Source organism: Ostrea edulis, chromosome 1, assembly GCF_947568905.1.
Source record: "Ostrea edulis chromosome 1, xbOstEdul1.1, whole genome shotgun sequence".
NCBI classification, from domain to species: domain Eukaryota; kingdom Metazoa; phylum Mollusca; class Bivalvia; order Ostreida; family Ostreidae; genus Ostrea; species Ostrea edulis.
The window spans coordinates 35,337,067-35,357,451 of record NC_079164.1 but is presented as its reverse complement, the minus strand read 5'-3'; the positions used below and the strand labels follow the sequence as shown (position 1 = coordinate 35,357,451).

Below are 20,385 nucleotides of genomic sequence, written 5' to 3'. Positions count from 1 at the left end.
TTTCTAGTGCATGTAATTTTATTTAAACTAATGCACATTTGGCACATGAAAGATGTCAAACTGAGTAATATCTTATTTATTATTACTATACTGCACTTCTGATATGTACGATATGAATAGAAGTGTTCCATAATAGCCTGATAGGTACAACAGTGGTTAACTCACTCTGTGTATAAATAGAAAGTAGCCTAATCAACAATGTATTGCAGCATCATTAACAATTTTTGTTTTAAATCCAACATAGCCAAACATTTTAGGTCTGCTTGTCTAGATTGCTGAATCTTTCAGAATCAATGATTTCATAGTTCCGGTTTTTATAGCGAACAATGTCTTTCACTCTGGTTTCATGGACATAGTCGTATAGATTCTGCACCACTCTAGGAATGAGTTCCACACCGGCTAAATCTGCCAACTCATCATTGTACCCCCACTGTCTGGTCCCCAGGACATGGGCGTATCGTACCAGTAATCCTTGGGACAACCTACTCTGAAAGTCCTGCTCCGTATCCAAAAGCATGTCTTCTTTTGATGGTAGTCTGAATTTTCCCGACAAGGAAGACAAGAAAAATCGAATCTGAACATCAAACTGGGGAAATGGGCAGATTGTTTTTGGTATACCAACAAATGCCATGGTGGGATGATCAATGTGAATCAAGTGTTTGTACAGAGGAGTAATTCTCTCATCAGAAATCTGAACCTGACAGTCTTCAGACAGGAACGGGAAGTAATAATGATATCCGGTACAAAGCAGTAGAACGTCTGTGTCTGTCTCGTCTCCGTTCAGGAAGGTGACAGAACGAGTCCCTAATTTCTTAATTCCCGGTTTTTGTTGCACATTGTCTGGGAGGTAGGTCTGTAGTGGGGGTTTGTTGTGGCTTAAGTAAACCTGACACAATAAATTAGAATAATTACTGGCATTGAAAACAAAATAACTACTCTCAACATATTGATCATCTTTGTTTCTTCCCCTTTTCAGCCCCTTACAAAACATGTACTTGACAATATACAGCTTTATAAATTAACAGCAGATATTAGATGTGCATTTGATAAACGAAAAGCATATCATTTCCTCAATGGTGTCAAGAAAAGAAGTTAGAGATATTTGAGGGTTCAAGATTATTGAGGTTAAAACACATCAAGACAACATAGTTGGGACTTCCAGCTCACATTTCGACATATCCACGGTATTCAAGACAACAATATTTGAAATACTCAAGTTCAACTGTAAATATTAATGGGAAATTCAGCCCTGTAAATTGCAGCAAGCATAGGCAGGAAAAAATCATTACTGTAATATAGGTGCATTATATCTTACTCAAATGAAATTTAGGATGACAGAAAAAAAACTATATGTGTCAGTATGACATGAATGGCTGTGGCCACAAACAAGTTTGAAATGTTATTGCTTTGTTTCCTTAAAATAATTGTTTTTAGTACAATTAGCAGTGCAAGGTGGATCTTATAAGTTAAACGAAGATGACAATCAAGATACTAATTACTAATTTAGTACTAATTACTTTTAAAATTACTAAGACACATTAATTAATCGATATTACATTTGCAATGTTTTTGCCTATAATTGATATCTTTACAAGCTGTAATGACAGTCATTTCCTCATGAATGTGTTACTGTACAATTATGTACAATGCATGTGTGAATCTTGATATTAATATAGTACATCTTATTTCAACAGATGGGAATTCAAAATAGAATGTAAATGTGAAAACGTACTTCATGAAGTATACCATCATGTATTTTCAAAAGTAAAATTTATTTCTGGTACATGCTAAAGTCCCAATGATACACTGATTCATGATTAAATGGGAAGGGCATAAAATTCCTGTTTTAAAATGCTTCCCTCAAAATTTATCAACTACATTTAATACATGTACAATTTCCTAAACTGTACCTTCCCCTGCTAGTTTCATAGCTGTAGTGAATAAGTAGAGTATTACAGAAAAACATTTTCCAAGTTATACAGCTTGTCATATTTGATTATAATATCATATAAAATGATACAGTTAAACTTTGGTATCTCAAACATCGATATCTCAAATACCATCGATACATTGAAACGAGCTGGAAGTCCCAACTATATTTTCTTCATATATTCAGTGTGCGAAATTAACCATAGACCGATAGACAATGTCTATAGAAAATCGAGTCGGTCTATAATGATCAAAATAGCTATAGACCGACTTGTCTATAGGAATTCTGAGTAAAAAAACTGGTTCCCCGCCACTTATTAAACATATATGAAAAGCAATCGGTGCACGCCCTGGAATCAAACGGAAAGTGGTCAGTACAACAAGTTTCAGCAAGGCTAAAGTCGCAGAAAATAATGAGAAAACGAAACGTAGTAGAAATGACTTAGATGAAGAATCAGACAGTGAAACTGAGCTGGAACAAAATAAAAAATAAAATGAAACTCTAATTGAAAAGCTTGTGCATGAAATTGAAAAAGAATATAATTAAACTATGAACAAATTACAAAATTGAATTTGTGTCTATTTATTTTATAATAACAACAAAGGTTGACCCTCTATTCTATATTTATTTGTAAATTTTATAGAATAGACGATGTCAAATTTTAATGAGAGAAAAATTTCCTGACGAGCCCATGATTACCATGATTACAATGAATATTGCATGTTAAATTTCAGTCTACAGGAATTTGTTGTGGTCTATAGGAAATGAAATGACTATGGACCAAAAGTCTATAGGACCTTAAAGTTACTTTCGCACACTGTATATTCTAACCTCGATATCGTAAACTTTTGGACATGTAAAAGGTTTTTCTTGGCCCCATTGAGATAATGAGGTTTAACTGTATATAATAGCTTGATGTGATTAGAGTTTCTATCAGCAATGTGGTTTTCTCTTCAAACCTTATTGATGCTGCATAAAGAACATCACACACAAAGGTCCTCCTCACCATTTCAGCTTTAGTAGAAACGTCCACCGCAATGTCTTGTCCTGAAGCGGCAGCTCCCAGACATACAACCCTTTTGTCTCTGAACGCCTCTGGGCTCCGGTAATTGTGACTGTGGATCACCTGACCCTGGAAGTCTTCCATTCCAGGAATTGTGGGATACAAAGGGATGGAATAGTGGCTGGAAAGGCATGTATACAGAATATAAATACGTCATAATATTCTCAGCTGTATAGATAAGTCAATCTAATTAAAATCAGACCTCTTAGATCCGAGTCATATACTCTGCATATAATATAGCTATAATTGTGAGCATATCTTAGGATCTGATTTTAATTAGATTGATAAATAAAAAATGGAGTTTTTAATTTCTTAAATATGATAAACTATTCCTACTCAAAATCAAATTCTTTATTAATGGGAAGTTTTCCATGGCTTGGATTCAATCCAAACTCGTAACCAGAAAAAAAGCTATTTAAACCTAATCTAATTAAAATTAACTGTTTTGAATCTGCTACCGCTTTTCTAACTTTGAGATGTGATAGCGGATTCAAAACAGTTGATTTTAATTAGATTGTTTAAAATCTACAGTACTAGAAGCATGTAGTAAAAATATTGTTTACATTTAGATTTACTGTAGCTTCCTAAATATACGCAAGGCCAATTTATCATTATTGCATAATTTAGCATTCATGAAATAAAATAAATTTACTTTTATTTATATATTACTGACATATATGTAAAAACTCTTGATCGACAGCCCACTCGCAAGTTCAGGTTCTCATGATTTGATGTCTAAAAATCATTTTGTGATCTGAAGCACTTGCGTAAAATAAGGAATCTCCATTAACAAGGTATGTATTATCTTTTAGATTATATTGCTTTCTGCTTTTTATAGTAACACAATGGTTAGAACAGTTCACATGAGCTCACCCATTACAGACAACAACAGCATCAAATTCCTGAGTGTGAACCTGCCCTCGGTCTGTGACATCACAGTATGACACGTCCCATGATTCTCTGTCTCCAGTGCAGGGTCTTGAATGAACTTTGGTCACCATTGTGTTTAGCTGTTATGATATTTTCCAGCATTTACAATAAACTCATACTATTACTATGTATCAGAGATTTTGACGTATAGTCTCCAACATGTGCAGATCCAGAATTTTAACTGGGAGAGGGGGGGGGGGGGGGGTTGTCCTGCATTGATCCAACCTCCACTTAGCTTCAATTTGCTTAGAATGGTCACAGAAAATTTCTTTCCCTGTATACTGGATCTGCACATATATATACTTTGATCAGTACTGTATGAAGTTTAAAGGCAATAGCATGATATCAAATTGAAAATTGAAACTCATGTATCAGTCGTTTGTAACAGAAAGGGGGAAAATGCAATGGACCAGACCGGGATTCAAACCCAGGGCCCTTGAATCTCTAGTCAGGTGCCCTACCAACTGAGCTATCTGGTCACCAGTGATTAAACCTGTCTGACCGCCTCATTCCTCCCTCCTTAAATTTCTTCACCCCTTGAAGACATCAACCCAGGATCTTTATCCCCTGGAAGGCATTTTCTCTTGTCATATCCTGGTCATGGCACCAAATGCAAACAAGGAAAAAATGCAACAGACCAGACTGGAATTTGAACCTGGGGCCCTTGAATCTCCAATCAGGAGCTTTATCTATCAACTGAGCTATCTGGCCACCAGTGATCAACTCCATCTGACCACCACACATAAATCATATGAGATACACCACTTTGTGATAGTGTGGTTTATGTAAGCATGCAGCAGTCAGACCTGGGTATGGAATCATGTTCAATGACTTACCTTGATAAATCTATATAGATTATAGTGAGCTGCATAACTCTGCAAGTATTCTAACACATCCTGATGCATTATATAGGAGGGTAGAGATGACTTAAATGGAAAGTTAGGGAAAGCCATCACTTCCTTTGGTAAATTTGTCCTGTAAAAAAATAATCAGAGAAACTCTATATTCTATCATCATTGTACACATGGAAAAGAGACAATTGATGGCTGAACAGGGACTCATACATAGGACCAGTGTAATAATAGTCAGGATTATAATTGTATATTGTTTAACGTCCCACTCGAGGATTTTTCACTCATATGGAGATGTTGCTGGTGAAGGGCTGCAAAATTTAGGCCTTTGTTAGGTGCTTAAGGCCTTTGAGTAGGGAGGGATCTTTATCATGCCACACCTGCTGTGACAGCTAGAGGGCCTAGATTTTTGCGGTCTCATCCAAAAGACCACCCCATTTAGTCACCTCTTACAACAAGCAAGGGGTACGTACTGAGGACATATTCTAACCCAGATCCCCACGGAATTTATTGGTTAGGAGCTGTAAACCACTGAGCTACAAAGACAGATATCCATGGTTCACTGATTTTACCACACCATACAGCAGATAACAAAGCCAAATTGAATAAATGTCAAAAAAATTCTGATTGGCTATTTATTTAAACGCCAAATATGGTCGTTTTAGTAACATGGGTTTGTTTTGAATAATTATTTCATTCTATATATACAGTGCTCCCGATATATCCCCCCCCCCCCCCTCATTATAATGCTACCCCCCAGTTATTGCCTGAAAATCCTGAAGAACAGATTTCTCCTATGTTAACTCCCCCGTTATAATGCCAACCCCGCATAATGCCATCTGCCACTGATTTTCACAAACAAATTGTCGAATTTTTTAGGTTTTACCCTGGATAATAATGCCTATTACCTAACTGTATCAACTACTATCTGTTATCACACCTGTACTTTGAGAGCAGTGTGGTTAAGTGTGATAATCTGGAAAAGGTATTCAGGTGTTCTGGTTAATTACAAATAATTGCTAAATTAAACTCAAGATTATTATTCTAAACGTTTATGCAGAATGGCATCCAAATAAATTTACAGAAATGAATTTCTTTTGACTGGTCAGTGAATTGTTTGTAACAGTGAATTCGTTATATTGCCATCCCCGCTTTATTGCCAAAATTGGTCTTGAACAAAAGTTGGCAATATATCGAGGGAGCACTGTATTTAGAATCATTCCAGGATCACTATCATTGCTGAATTTCACAGCTGATTATGTTGCTTTTATTCAGTGGCCAACTGCTGCAAGAGTGTGTGAATTAATGCACTAAATCTTTTGTGTGTTTTAAATATTCAGTGGCCAACTACTGCAAGCAGAGTGTGTTAATGCACTAATCTCTTTGTGTGCTCATGTTTAAATGGAAACATTGAAGAAAAAATGCATTGATAAACTAGTGCTGTAATAATAGTGTCATTATCATCTACATCAATTTCTAATTGCATAATCATGCTTAAAAATTAAATATAAGAACCACTGAGTCCACTTTCTCATGTGTGTGTGTACGTGCATGTGTGTGTGTATGTGCATGTGTGTGTGATCAACATGTATAGAAAATCCTTCATCAGAAGAACAATCCAATAGAACTGAACAAATAGTGTTGCTACTACCATGAATCTTGAACATTTTTAAAAGTCCTAACTAGCCAACCATTGCTACTAGTGCCCCCCCCCCCCCCCCCCCCCCCTGTCCCTTTATAGCCCTACAGGGCATCTGAGATCTCTATTTCAATGTAACTCTTTCCTATGTACAATCAAGTTATCATTTGATTCAGCCACTAAGCTACTTTGTTGTTTTATTACCTGGAGACATTTTACCTTTAGAAAAAAATTTTTACATCACAAGGTCAGGTTGTTTTAAGTAGGCAACAGTTTATTGGGGTGCTGTACTGTACATCAGTAAATCAGGGTTCTGTACTGAGCCTGCTGCTCTTCATCATCATCATCATGGAAGCCTTGTCAATGAAGCTGCGCACTGGCTGCCCTTGGGAGCTCTTGTACAATGACGACCTTGCCATTGTCAACACCTCACTCGATTAAAAACAGGAGGCATAAATAAAAATTTAATACCAAAACTTATATGTACAGAGAGCCTATAATCTGCCAGGGTTCTAACTGTGTCCACCTGGTCCACAGCTCCTCCAGTGAGGGTGCTGCTGTAACAGACTCTGGTAGATGGTTCCAGTCCCTAACTGACCGAGGGAAGGAGTTCTTACAGACGTGCTTACTTGTACGTGGACACCTATAGCGATGGTCTCCTCTAGTCCTGGTATCTCCAGGTGTGAAGTACTTGGCTGGATTGATGTCTAGTAGCTGGTTTGTCATCTTCTAGCAAAAGACAAAGTCAATGGTTAGACCGTCGATGCTGCAGAGAATCCCGGCCTCGTTAATCCAGTAGAGAAATGACACAGACTGGAGATGTATCTATATTGGTTAAAGACAAACCCAGCGGCTCTATGATGCACTTGTTCATAGTCATTAATCAATGTGGTTTGATGTGAGTCTCACACTGATGATGCATATTTGATGGACGGTCTGATCAATGTGCAGTATGCTGTTGCCTTCACTAATGGTTAACAATGTTCCTTCATACCTTGTAGATATCTCAGTAAGCGTGGTTTTTGGTTGGATTGCCTATCACTAACAATGTCCCATGTTCCTTCCTAGATATCCCAGTAAGCATGTTGCTTTCCCTATCGTGGTGTTAATGTGGCTCGATCACCCACTGTAGGTCTTGGTTGATGGTGATACCTTGGTATTTTCCACTTTCCACTACATGTACTTCCAAATGGTGGTTATATGCAGGGTTTAGATTACTTAATGTGGTTTACATCTGCAGGAGATCCTTATAACTGTACATGTCTCTGGGTGGAAGTGAATCTGCCACCTGTTCTCCCATTTCTCCAGAGCTGTATAAGGACCTTCTGTAAGGTATCAGCATCTCCCTGGTATATTATATTATATTTGTCTGTATAACTGTGTCTGATGTGGTGCACTATGGGTGATCGTTAATGTAAGCAAAGAACAGTAGTGGCCCTAGCACAGTCCCCTGGGGTACTCCAGACAAGACATCTAGAGGTGAAGAAGTGTGTCCTTCGAGGCCTGTGGCTGAGGAAGTCCTGTATCCATCTTAATGTGTTTCCTGACACTCCATAGTGGGCCGACTTCAAGATAAGCCATTGAAAACTCCAATAAGATAGCATTAATCTGGTGCCCCAGCTCAATGTTCTGTGCTATCTGGTGTAGTGTAGAAATGAGCTTGACTGAAGGGCCTGAAACCCATGTTCCTCATCACAGAGGATATTGTGCCTGTCAAAGTGATCCATAACTGTACTGTGAACTAAATGTTCCTGGAGGCAATGGATGTGAGGGATACTGGCTGGTAGTTTGAAGGTTGGTATTTCTCCCTTTTCTATAAATAGGAATGATGTTCAGGGCTTGAAACTGATTGTTTAAGTCACCAGCCCAGCCGGACTGATGGGGTATAATTTCAAACAGTCCGCAGAAAATTTTACCAGTTCACCACAGTTTTCCAGTAACAATTATACATATTTCGTTAATGTTATTAAAATGAAATAATGAAATTTAACTAGATATGCCTCAGACAATATTGTAACACTTACCGGTATGTGAGATTTATATTTACTAATCTGGTTTGTCTGATATCTACAGAGGAATGCCAAATGCATGTTAATTGGGAATTTCTCAATTAAAAGGAAACGCAAACCCGAGTTTAATGTAGCACAGGCGATGGAACACCACTGGCCAAGCACGATGCCAAAGAAGAGGAGATGTAAACAATGTACTAAATCTGGTGTTAGACGGGAACCTTTAAGTGGATGTACACAATGTGATGTGAACCTGTGTAATGACTGTTTCAGACCCTACCATTTGGACAACTTTCCAAACATTTATGGACAATAAACAGTGACATATGAAAATTTTTGTTGGTGAAAACTGTTTATTTTTGTTTTCTTTTGGGAAATGAACAAACACTTTTTATGGTAAGATAATAAATTTTATATGATTAGAATCAGCATTTATTCTTCTTTCTAACCTGAAAATTTCAAAAACATATGTGCATAATTAATGAAGTAGTGGCTATTTATCTATTGTCTGCTGATCATTCAGCAGCAGCAGGGAATCTGATAAAAATTTGCCTGGGGCACTCGCTGCAAAACACTGCTGGGGCTTATCTCAGATAACATAGCTGGGGCTGAATGAGTTAAGATTCCATATTAAGTATGTTTCCCAAAATGGCATTCCCAAAATGGCATTTTAGAAAATTGACCAGTCCCATTGGACTGACTAAAACAAATGTCAGTCAGTCCGCCAGACTTTTAACCAGTTACGGATTGACAGGCACATATTAATTTCGAGCCCTGATGTTTGTCTTCTGCAATTCGTCTGGTATCTTACGCTGGCCTAAAAATAGTTGGTATAATCAGGTAAGGAGCTACTGATGTTGTAGTCTGCTTCAAGGTGAAAGCTGGAATTTCATCCGGTCCAGTAGCTTTGAATGGCCATAGTTCCTTAAGTAATTTGATAACCCTTCTTACGTAAAGAATAATCTGGTTCATGGTTGGGTGGGGGCTAGGTCCAAGATCTGGGACTGCATGCAGATCCTCCTGCATACAAACAAATGGAATTGTTTGGTTGAGGATAAATGCTTTACTTGCTACATTACTGTGTAGTAGGTAACCATCCCTAGACTTGAGAAAGACAGTCTGTGAGAAGTCCTGCTTCCTGATTTTAACAACGGATTGGAATCTCTTTGTGTTCTTTTGAAGGCCTGGCTGACTACATCTTCCATGTAAGCATTGTGGGCTTGTCTGGACTATCTCTATGCAGCATAGTCAATCAACACTCTCCAGTCTTTCTGGTCTTGAGATCACTTGGCCTGGGTAAAAGCCAGCTAGCTGCTTTCTGTTGCTCAAGTTCATCCATGGATGAGTGCGCTGAGTGAGTGTACGTACCCTAGTGGGTCGGTACATGTTGCCTGACAGTATTCTGTATGATATCCTTAATTTAAGTCCACATGGATCACATCCCCGAATGTATGTAGTGTTGCAAACTGTTCCTCTGTGCCAGTAATAGTTATTTAATATTATAGCCTCCCGCCTTTGAGACACACAGAATTAAGGTGGCCTGGATGAGATGTAAAAAATTTAAGCAGGACGGTTCTAGAATGTTATATCTCGTTGGTTGGAATTATATTTAACAATATATCTGCTGCTGGTTGAAGGTCTGCTGACGTTCTCAAAAAGGCATCGTTGATATCGTTTGATGTTCGGGTACCTCCTACAATGGCATGATTATCCCAGCTATTTTTGTGATCAGATCAGAGTCACGCCTAAGTGACGCCTTTGAACCTCTCTTTATCTTTGATTCTTACATACAGTACATATACTCGGAATGACTGATCCTTTGAGTGATCAGTGAATTTTTATTCCATTTTTTATATTTACCTCTGAAAGAATATGACAAATTCTAACTCTATGTATTGTATAATAAGATATTGGTGTATACTATACATCTAGGCCTATATCAAATTACGTGTATTATGAAACTGACCTTACCTGAGATTTTTGTACATGGACGATTGGATTGGTAGACCATTTTTGTCTTTTCCTGTAGCGTCTGTATAGACCCACGTCCCTCCAACTACAGAATTTAGCTCAAAACAAACCACACTAAAGAGATCCGGGCTAGCACACAGATGACGGACGGCGCAGAGACCAGCTGCACCGGCCCCAATCACAGCCACTCGACTAGCCATTAGACAGCTGTTGGAGGGAGTGTAAAAGTGAAAGTAGAGCAAATTTAATGATTTTTATATCAGTACTCAGATACTAGACGAATTCATTCACATTAGAAAAAGAACTGCTGCACTTTTACATAAAAGTAAATTAGATATGCCAATATTTTTAGAGAAGTGTACATTTTCTTCACGAAATATTCCAAGTACGACAATGTACTTTCACTTTGTCAAGAACATCAACTGTCATGGCAGTTTGTGTAGCTGTCATTGCAAAAGAGGTAAAGTGTTAAGTAAATGTAATATTTTCAAACAGTGAGAGCAAAAGGGTCGAAATGAGCTGATTAAACTTCTACTTACTAAACACAAATGTGCACAGGTGTAAATGTATTCGTCTCTTGCTAACATGTAGATCTACCACTGAAGTTTTTTCATTGTTGTACACACTGATATTCTTATTTCCAGTTCTGTATCTGTATGGGGTACTGGAAAGTAGCTCACTACTGAGCAAAGTTTATCCAGGATGATTGAGTGCGCAGAAATGCGTTGTATTCTTTCATATTGATAATCAAGTTACCTAGATGTGTGGAACATTTCAAACCAACACGGCAACAGTGGGCATACTAGTCTCGACTTTTCTTTTCTTTCTTTTGTGATTCCAACTCCTTTACATTTGCCAACAGTGAGCAAATGTGTAACGCGATAGAGGGCAATCTTTTCTGATTTGTAAAGCAATAGAGGCAAATCTTTCTTAATGTGTAAAACAATAGGGGGCAATTCCGGCAAATCTCTTCTGATGTGTAAAGTAATAGGGGTGTAGTATTTAAAGGAGAGAGGAGAAAATCTTTTGGCTGGACCGGGAATCGAACCCGGGACCCCTGCATTACTAGTCAGGTGCTCTAACCACTGAGCTATCCAGGCCGATAGGCCACGGTCCGTATAGCCCTAATTACTACATTCCTCCCTCCTTAAATTGTCTTCGCCCTCAAAGACACACACAACCCAGGTTCTTTTCGCCCCAGGCAGGACAACCTGCAAGACCAGGGGTGGTCAACAGCACCAATGTAGTATTTTAAAGGAGAGAGGAGAAAATATTTTGGCTGGACTGGGAATTGAACCCGGGACCCCTGCATTACTAGTCAGGTGCTCTAACCACTGAGCTATCCAGGCCGATATCCACAGTCCGTATAGCCCTAATTACTGCATTGGCAAATCTCTCCTAATGTGTAAATTTTAAGCAATAGGGGGCAAATCTCTTCTGATGTGTAAAGCAATAGATGGCAAATCTCTTCTGATGAGAAAAGTGGTAATTAACTATTGCAGTTTTTAATTGTTTATGCTTTTCCTTTTCAGAACTACCCACTGTTTATCAAGAGCATCCCGACCGACAATGAGTTGAAGTTTTACTACACTGTGCACACCTCCCTGGATGTGGTAGAGGAAAAGATTTCCTCGGTGGGAAAGAATACAAATGACCTCCGTGAACTCTACCTCGGTCTGCTGTACCCCACAGAGGACTATAAAGTGTATCCTTCGCAGTCACAAACCTCAATCGTTCCTCTGCTCTTATAGATACTATTCACCTCAACCATTCCTCCACTATTATAGATACTGCTCACCTCAACCATTCCTCCACTATTATAGATACTGTTCACTACAACCATTCCTCCACTCTTATAGATACTACCATATCTTCTCGCCTATAAGTCGGTTGTATTTTTAAAGGTTATTTTGTAGGAATTTGCCATTGACCCGCTTATAAGTCGGTACAAATTTTAGTCAGATTCGGTTGACAATTTCAAGTCAATCCTCTAGTGTTTTACCTATGTTTCAAAAAATATTTTGAGAAATTAATAATTATGATGTGCTCAATATCCAAGCCATATCTGTTTGGGGTTTAAACGCAACCCTTGATCTATTATGGGCAATGATCCCTTGTGTACCTAAGCAATTATGGTCTCCTAATTTCCAGTACCTGACACCGTGTTTATTTAGTGGCATGCGTCTCGTGCAAACTGTTATTGTGGGATTCCGGTATAATTCATTGTATCAACAATAGAGTTTTTAAGAGTCAAGAATGATGATCTAAATTAACTGTTAACAATATTCAATCTTTTATGAAATATATTTCAGCCGGTATACATATGAATATTTCAATATTAAATCGGTTTCGTAATTCAATTTTACCGATAAACGGTGTGTAAATAATTTTTAACTAGATAAAAATATGTAAATACCTGTACTTTATACATAATTTTAAAATACATAAACAATACAATATGTCTTGATATTTGTGAACAATAATCATTTGTGTGGTAGTCCATGATAATCGTTGGAGTTGTTTAAAAAACACTACATTACGCCGCCCAGAAAAATACCAATCTTCTTAGGACGCGCCTATAAGTCGGACATAGAGTTTTGGACCAAAAAATGACTCCCAAAAATCCGACTTATAGGCGAGTATATACGGTATTCACTTCAACCATTCCTCCACTCTTATAGATACTATTCACCTCAACCATTCCTCCACCCCTATAGATACTGTTCCCCTCAACCATTCCTCCACTCTTATAGATACTGTTCACCTCAACCATTCCCCCACTCTTATTGTCTTATAGATACTGTTCATGAAAAGATTGGGATTGCAAGACCCTATATTTGCATTAAATTTTCATGCAACATAGAACAAAATATACAATAGCTGTCAAGGCACAGTGGATCAAGGTTTTTTTATGAATTCTTGTTCATTTATGATTCTTTTGAATAACTTCTCAAGGTCGTGTATGGAGCTTGTCATGTTTTCTTTTAATAATTCAAGATTGGTACACTGTAAAAGTGGTTATTTACGCGTGGGGAAAATTTACACTAATTATGCGGTCACGTAGTAAGCACATAAATTTTCCCCACGCATATAGTTATGAATAGTTGATATGATATATAGTATATTCAGTTCCCTCGTAATTTTTCCCCACACGTAATGTTGGATGTAGAAAAACACGTACTTAACCCCCAGCGTAAATAACCACTCTCACAGTATTATCTATCCTAGGGCTCTCTCGGCTCTTTCTCGATAGCCTTCTCCACCTCCTCTGATGTTATTGGGAAAGAATTAATTTAATTAATTATCTCTCCTTCTATACAACAGCCTTCAAGAATGTTGACATCTAAGTTTGCTGGTTTCAAGCAGTTTCTACTGGTTTCAAGCAGTCTGTGTCGGTTTCCAGCAGTCTTTAGTCTCTTCTAGTTTTATAATTCTCTTTCACCTTCATCCTCTGCACTAGAGGCAGATTTTGCTTCTTATCTCGCTCCCTCTCATATGATTATCATTAGCTTAGTAATGGCTATTATACTCTGTATGAGGTGGATTTTTTGTTCCACATTAAGATGAAGTTTTGAACTGGAGATCTTCCTTCTCTTTGGACATTGTTTCCAGATAAATTTTCTGCAATCTAACCATTCTATATGTACTAACCAGATGACGAAACCAGTCAGTCTGAGGGCCATATATTTTATTAGAACTATTACACGAAAACCTGAAATGAAATAAATTGTTAGATAGGTGTTTTAAATATGACAATGAATATCACAAGACATAAAATTAAGTTATAATGAATTGATAAATTACCAAACACTGGTACAAATATTCCCAGTATTGTATACTCTTAGATAAGTTAGCTGTCAACATCTTATCCCTTCAAAAGTAGTGCCGAGAGTGGGTGTCCTGGGTTAGTAAAAGCGGGAAAGTTAGTGAGTAATATAAACCGGTTAAACAAGTATAGGGAGGTCCATTGGTCAGTTATAAACACACACGTGGTCTGTCACACTTAAGCACAGAAATAAAAACACATATATGCAACAACAACAAATAAATTAATATTAATAATTTATTTACAGCTATTACATATATCATGGTCATTCCCATGTATACGACGCAATGGCGGTTTATATGAAACGCTCATTGTAGGTGTGCTCTCAAACAATATTCCCTTGTTTATTTTGCTGAATTTTTCTTCAGATCTTAAGGATTATATTAGCTATACTGATAGGTGTTATTTTGTGCATGATTGGATAGTTGAAAAAAATATCTGTCAGTTACAGCTTGTATTGCTTTAACTTTTCTTAACCGAAATATTAGATATGGCTATGTCACAAATACAAAAGTGAAATTCGTCATTGTCGTAGAATCTGTTAATTCCAATTTGCGTGACAATGAAATAAGAAGTGTAAGTATCGGAAATTTTATGTGGATCTGAATATGTCTTGCTGATATTTCACTGTCTTCTAAGCCATAGTAATGTTTTACGTGGAGTCTTTGTACTGTATATTGAATATTTCCAGATGTTTCGAAAATTACATAATGCATATGTGGATATGTTGTGTAATCCTTTCTATACACCAGGAGAAAATATTACGTCACAGTGAGTTACCTTTCATGTCATCTGTAGAATGAAATGATGAAACCAGTACCTTTTGTATATGTTACATGTTTGTGAATTGAAATTATATACTGGTACCTTTTATGCACAAGCTCGACATTTTAGATATCTTTAATAATAAAAAAATTATCTTCCTATCAACAAACTATTCACAGTTTGTTGGGAAGACAATTTTTTTATTTTAGATATTTAAAATGTCGAGTGCCTGTGTTTTTACGTGTTACATGTTTGTGGAATGAAATCATATTGGTTTTCTACTTCACTTGAGACATGTATAGGCTCCAGCTCTTCTGATCAACTGTTGTCTGGAATCTGTCTTTTGTCTTTCGTAAGCTTTCCATATATTCAACTTCATCTTAAGAATCATGGGATGAATGTCAATCACACTGTACCAAGTATCCTTAATAGGTGAAGGGTCAAATTAATTTACAAACATCCCCACATAATGCAGATTCAGTTTTGTTCAAACCATGATCTCTGGGATCAAGCCTCAATATGAAGTTTGACATAGAAATACTATTCGATTCCTATTAAAAATGGAGGAATTAATTTCTTCCTAAAATTGAGAGAAGCCACCCTAATGTATGCTAAAACTTCAATTTGTTTATTTGCAATTAGAATTATACTATTTATGGAATTATGATATGTGGATGGTTGAATAAAACTGCTAACACAGAATTTCTAGCTAGTCAACATTTGTTGTGTAGCAATTAGAAAATGAATTGAATATTTCATTGCTATCATTAATGATCATGTATTCATGGTAATTATTTATCATTGATGTAAATTTTTTAAATATACAATACCGGTAAGACTTTAAAGAAAATTGGTTGAGACAGCAATGCAAGAGAGATAACTCTTTCTTCCATTTTAAAAGATGCTTATAAGCGCCGGTAAGATCAACATCATATAATCATGCTTAATTAGATTATATTTGCTAAATGTATTCATATAAATTAGGAATGTCTCGTAAAACATTTCATGAAGGAGCTTGCCCCAAGCCACACTACTGTGTAAAGCAATTGTTATTTTCATCATATCCGTTCAAATTCTTGAAGATATCGTCAACTAACCTTTGTAATCCACCTAGCAGGAGTGTCTCGGGTCAACTTAAATGTCACCATAATTCAGGCTGTTACAAATAAGATGGATGACACAAAATATGAAGTCTGAATTCATAATATATATTTTATGTTCTCGCAATTTGAATAACAATAGCAAGATCTTGTGTAAAATTAAGGAATCAACAGTATAGAAGGAAATCGTTAAAAAAAATAATAATAATAATAAATAATAATAAAAAAACTACAAGGATAGAATATGTCAAATTAATGATATGCAAGTTTCATCATCAAATTTGCAAACTCCGATCCACCAGTTTTGTGCATAAAGTGATAAATTGAAAAAAAGATTCAATGTCAGTATTGTGACCATGCAATGTCATTGTTGTATATACATGTATATATGATACAAAAATGACTGTTATGCTGTTCAAAGTGAACATAACCTTGTACATGAAAAAAAAAAAAAAGATATAAAACACCCCTTTTTGATCTACTGTAAATTGTGGTACATGTAAATATTGAATCCCTGGTTCAGAACAATTTAATGTTAAAATCATTTTAAATGATGATGAAGTACATGTGTTCTATTGTACAAAATTTCAAGGCTATTCAATAAGCCATATAGGAAAAGTGTTCACAAGCTATTTTACACCCTCCACCCCTCTTAGATCTACTATAACTTTCAGGATAACAATTAATTGGATCCTCCTGTCCTGACAATATGCACATCTGCAAATGGCAATGAAGCATTGTACAAAGTTTCAAGTCTATCTAATAAGCCATATTACAGGAGGAGAAGCGTTCACAAGATTTTGTGACTGACAGAAAGTACAAAAACGATATCTTCCCTGAAAGAGGAGAGACGTGATTAAAATCTCTAAAGCACTTCCTATAAAAACATACAATTAAACACCAATCTAATGATTTTATTTACACAAATATGTAAAATGATTATAAAGGAACAATCAATATCAAAGTATCCTCATGTAGTTATGTATCCAAACCACGACCCCCCACCCCCCACCCCCCCACCTGGTTAACTTTTACAAAATGCAGTTCTTCCCATGTAATGTATGGAGTAAATTTTCTTCATTGTTTCACGACTCCCTGGGCAAAGATTTGAGCACATTAGGACATAACGTTTGAAATAAGACTTCTTATATATATATAAGAACAAACTTTTAAAAATACAGAGATTCAGTTTGTGAAGCTATTGATAGCATGTAGATGCAAGTAACCCAATTATAGATTTAAATTTGTTTAAACCACAATTCAAGAGTCCAGAGCTATTAAAAACTTTTACAAAGGATATGTTAGATTTTCTTTTTCAAAACTAGAAATAAGTCAATAGGACTTGACTGCCCCTCTGTGCTTGTTTAGAAAATAATTAAGCACAAAATCTAGACCTGTGAAGTCAAGGGCATAATATATGGAAGGTCAAGAAAAAAAAATTTAAAAATAAAAATGTGTGTTTATGGAGTATAATGAAAAAATCATAAATCATGAAAAGTCAATGTCCAATAAAATAGCAAGGTCAAGAAAAAATGTTCTTAAAGATAAATGTATAAAATATGATGAAAGTATCTTCTATATATTAATTCATTAAGTGAGCTAACTGCAAAATTGTACGTCACATGGTCTGGGCAGTGCATATAAGATTCAAAGTTTTAACTAAACTTACATTTTTTTTGGTACCAGTCTCTGTACAGGGTGAGCATTGTGGCCCGTATGAATAATGAAGTATCTTCCCATTTTACAGCAATGATTTCTATACAATAAAGTATTACTGTTTTCATCATGCCGATGCCATTGTTAGATGAGCATTCTGAAGCATTCTGAAGATCTAATTAAGCTACATACATTCTTTTTGACAGTAATATTGACGATGGTGTTTCTCTTACAGGACATTTGAGAATGTAGTTATGTCCATGATGCACGACTAGCAGTGATGTGGGACCAGAATTGTTTCCTGAGTTTGTGGATTGTGCAATAAAAATGTTCATAGCTGTACATAGTCAACTCTATCACATCAATAAATATCAAAACACTTCTCCATTGTCGTTTGAAGCTGGTGTGTACACTGCACTTTGAATGCATAATTTATTTTACATATATCATCCTCAAATAAATTGTAATAGGTGTCATCTACTCCTTATGCTGTACCAGTGTACCAAGTTTGGTGTCACTAAAGCAAATAATTCTTGTAACATAGGAGACAATATATTATTATGTCCAGTTTAACCTTTGACCTCAAAATCTATAGGGGTCATCTCCTGAAGATGTACCAGTGTACCAAGTTTGATGTCTGTCAAACAAAGGGTTCTCTAGACATTGAGTGGCCAGTATATTCCCATGTCCAGTTTGACACTTGACCATGTGACCTAAAATTCAACAAGGGTAATCTTCTCCTTGGGATGTACCAAGTTTGATGTCTGTCAAGCAAGGGTTCACAAGATATTCCGCGAACAGTGTCTTCCTATGTCCCGAGTGGATTGACCTTTTGACCTGAAAAACAATAGGGGTCCTCTTCTACTCATAACCAACCCACAAATGAAATATCATTATCAAGTGAATGGCTTAAGGATATGCGGGACGATGATAACGTGATGGTTGCGAATTTATTATAAATTTAGAACCGGACGCAGTGTAGTTAAGCTTCCCGAGAAAAATCACAATACTGTACAGACACACTATACGACGTCATAATAAAAAAAAAGTACCTCACGGCGTTGTATCGCGGGGGAAATGTCATCATATTTTGTTGTAATTTGCTACCGCTGTCAAGTGTTTTGTGTAAATCTGTTATTAAATGAATTCTTGTCAAATGATAATTTTCATTTTATTTCATAGTGATTACAAGTCTCTTTTTCATATATATACATTGCATATATTATATATATGTATAGTATGCGCCACAATAATTTTGATAGTATAGCCTACAAGTCACCGAAATCGCTCCTACATGCACATGCAATTTGCATCTCTAGGCATTTACAAAAAGAAAGTCAACCGTCTGTAAACAATGACTCAGTGCAAGTGTAAGATGATGATCGTTTGTTGATATTTACTATAGTAGTGTGAAACTAGAACTGGACACACATTTCTCCGAATCTTGCTTGGGAAACGTACAAACTATTCAGGTGCTTTTATAATCGATCCTTGTTTGCGAAAAATACCCCCCCCCCCCTTATGACGACAATCGTTACTTTTGGTCAAATATTAACGTCCATACTAGGAATGTTTAATTTTTGCAAGCATTCTCATAAGTACGCTTTATCTCTGAAACTATTTCATATTCCAAATTATTTTTACTAACTTTACGAAACACTGCTGCGGAAATGGTAACTAATTTAAAAAATATGACACACGTCGGAATTTATGCGAGAAGCAGACATGTGAAAAAGAAAAAGGTGCAAAGTCACAACATGTGCGATACATAAATACCTTGAAAAATAGCATGAAGACGATCGAGTCAAGCGACACTAGTTACCATGGCCGCGGAAATGCTGTTGATATAGTAAAGGAAGTAGTAGCTCATATTGACGTTAACTAGACCTAACCCGTGGTTTGAAAGAAGACGTATTGTTTAGAGCTAGACTAGACGTTTTGTTCGAAGCCATGTTTAATATATACTTGTATATTTAAAAAAAAAAAATTAATTTGTTTCCATTAACTCAATTTTTGTTCCATAATTATGAAAATTCTAAATATTTCAATAGGTTCAAAACAAATATAGTTTCTAACAATGTATTCCAAAACAGGCACGAAGAATTAGGCTGCCCCCCCCCCCCCCCCCCCCCCCCCTTTGTCTTTGATTTTTGCTATTATAATACATTAATGTATTATTATATGATAATTGATTTATCAAGTCTTTGATAATAAGCTTTTTTTTTTTAATTTTGTAGTGCAAATAAATTGAGACTGTCCCATCCCCCATTACTTTTAACAGTAGTTGTACATGAAAAGAATATAAGCTTGAAAGTTATTAATAACAAATATTTCGCCAAGCCTAACCCCAAGTGAACATATCAATGTATAACTTCAAGGACGCCTACCTCAAAATCAAGATTAGCTTCACCCCTTCATATTTCTACAGGAAGTTGGGTATATGAATAGCTTTTAATTGCAGTGTTTGCAAAAAATTTCATTGACAAGTTTTTGAGCAGTGCTTCATTTAGTATCTGGACTACCCTGTTTTTGAGTACCAATTTCCACCCCAAATCCTTAAATTTTCCCAATTTCTTATTATATGGTTATGTTTTAGCATTTTATTATTATATATTTTATATTTTACATATATTCTAAAAATTATT

General features: G+C 36.2%; 2 protein-coding genes and 1 non-coding gene across 3 annotated transcripts; 1 reads left to right on the top strand and 2 right to left on the bottom strand.

Moving 5' to 3' along the window:
- LOC125658271 (uncharacterized) lies at nt 1–10,795 on the bottom strand. Its single transcript, XM_048889494.2, has 5 exons — nt 10,394–10,795; nt 4,760–4,898; nt 3,867–4,003; nt 2,937–3,114; nt 1–886 (listed from the first exon to the last, which is right to left on the bottom strand). The coding sequence occupies exons 1-5, from the start codon at nt 10,591–10,593 to the stop codon at nt 254–256; spliced, it is 1,287 nt and encodes a 428-aa protein (XP_048745451.1). The 5' UTR covers nt 10,594–10,795; the 3' UTR covers nt 1–253.
- LOC125658289 (trafficking protein particle complex subunit 2-like protein) lies at nt 10,789–18,122 on the top strand. Its single transcript, XM_048889512.2, has 5 exons — nt 10,789–10,853; nt 11,926–12,098; nt 14,708–14,795; nt 14,911–14,990; nt 17,976–18,122. Exons 1-5 carry the CDS (start codon nt 10,821–10,823, stop codon nt 18,013–18,015), a joined length of 414 nt encoding a protein of 137 aa, XP_048745469.1. The 5' UTR covers nt 10,789–10,820; the 3' UTR covers nt 18,016–18,122.
- Nucleotides 11,421–11,494, bottom strand: Trnat-agu (transfer RNA threonine (anticodon AGU)). Its single transcript has one exon. It is a non-coding gene; the product is annotated as a tRNA-Thr (tRNA).
- Nucleotides 18,123–20,385: the final 2,263 nt, after the last annotated feature.

Excerpts from the sequence above, each read along its gene's own strand:
- LOC125658271 (XM_048889494.2), bottom strand. The coding sequence starts at position 10,593 with ATGGCTAGTCGAGTGGCTGTGATTGGGGCCGGTGCAGCTGGTCTCTGC. Across the intron at positions 4,899-10,393 it reads TCCATGTACAAAAATCTCAG|GACAAATTTACCAAAGGAAG; the intron begins GTAAGGTCAGTT and ends ATTTTTTTACAG. Across the intron at positions 4,004-4,759 it reads ATCTATATAGATTTATCAAG|CTAAACACAATGGTGACCAA; the intron begins GTAAGTCATTGA and ends ATATCATAACAG.
- LOC125658289 (XM_048889512.2), top strand. The coding sequence starts at position 10,821 with ATGGCAGTTTGTGTAGCTGTCATTGCAAAAGAG. Across the intron at positions 10,854-11,925 it reads TAGCTGTCATTGCAAAAGAG|AACTACCCACTGTTTATCAA; the intron begins GTAAAGTGTTAA and ends TTTCCTTTTCAG. Across the intron at positions 14,796-14,910 it reads GTGACAATGAAATAAGAAGT|ATGTTTCGAAAATTACATAA; the intron begins GTAAGTATCGGA and ends GAATATTTCCAG.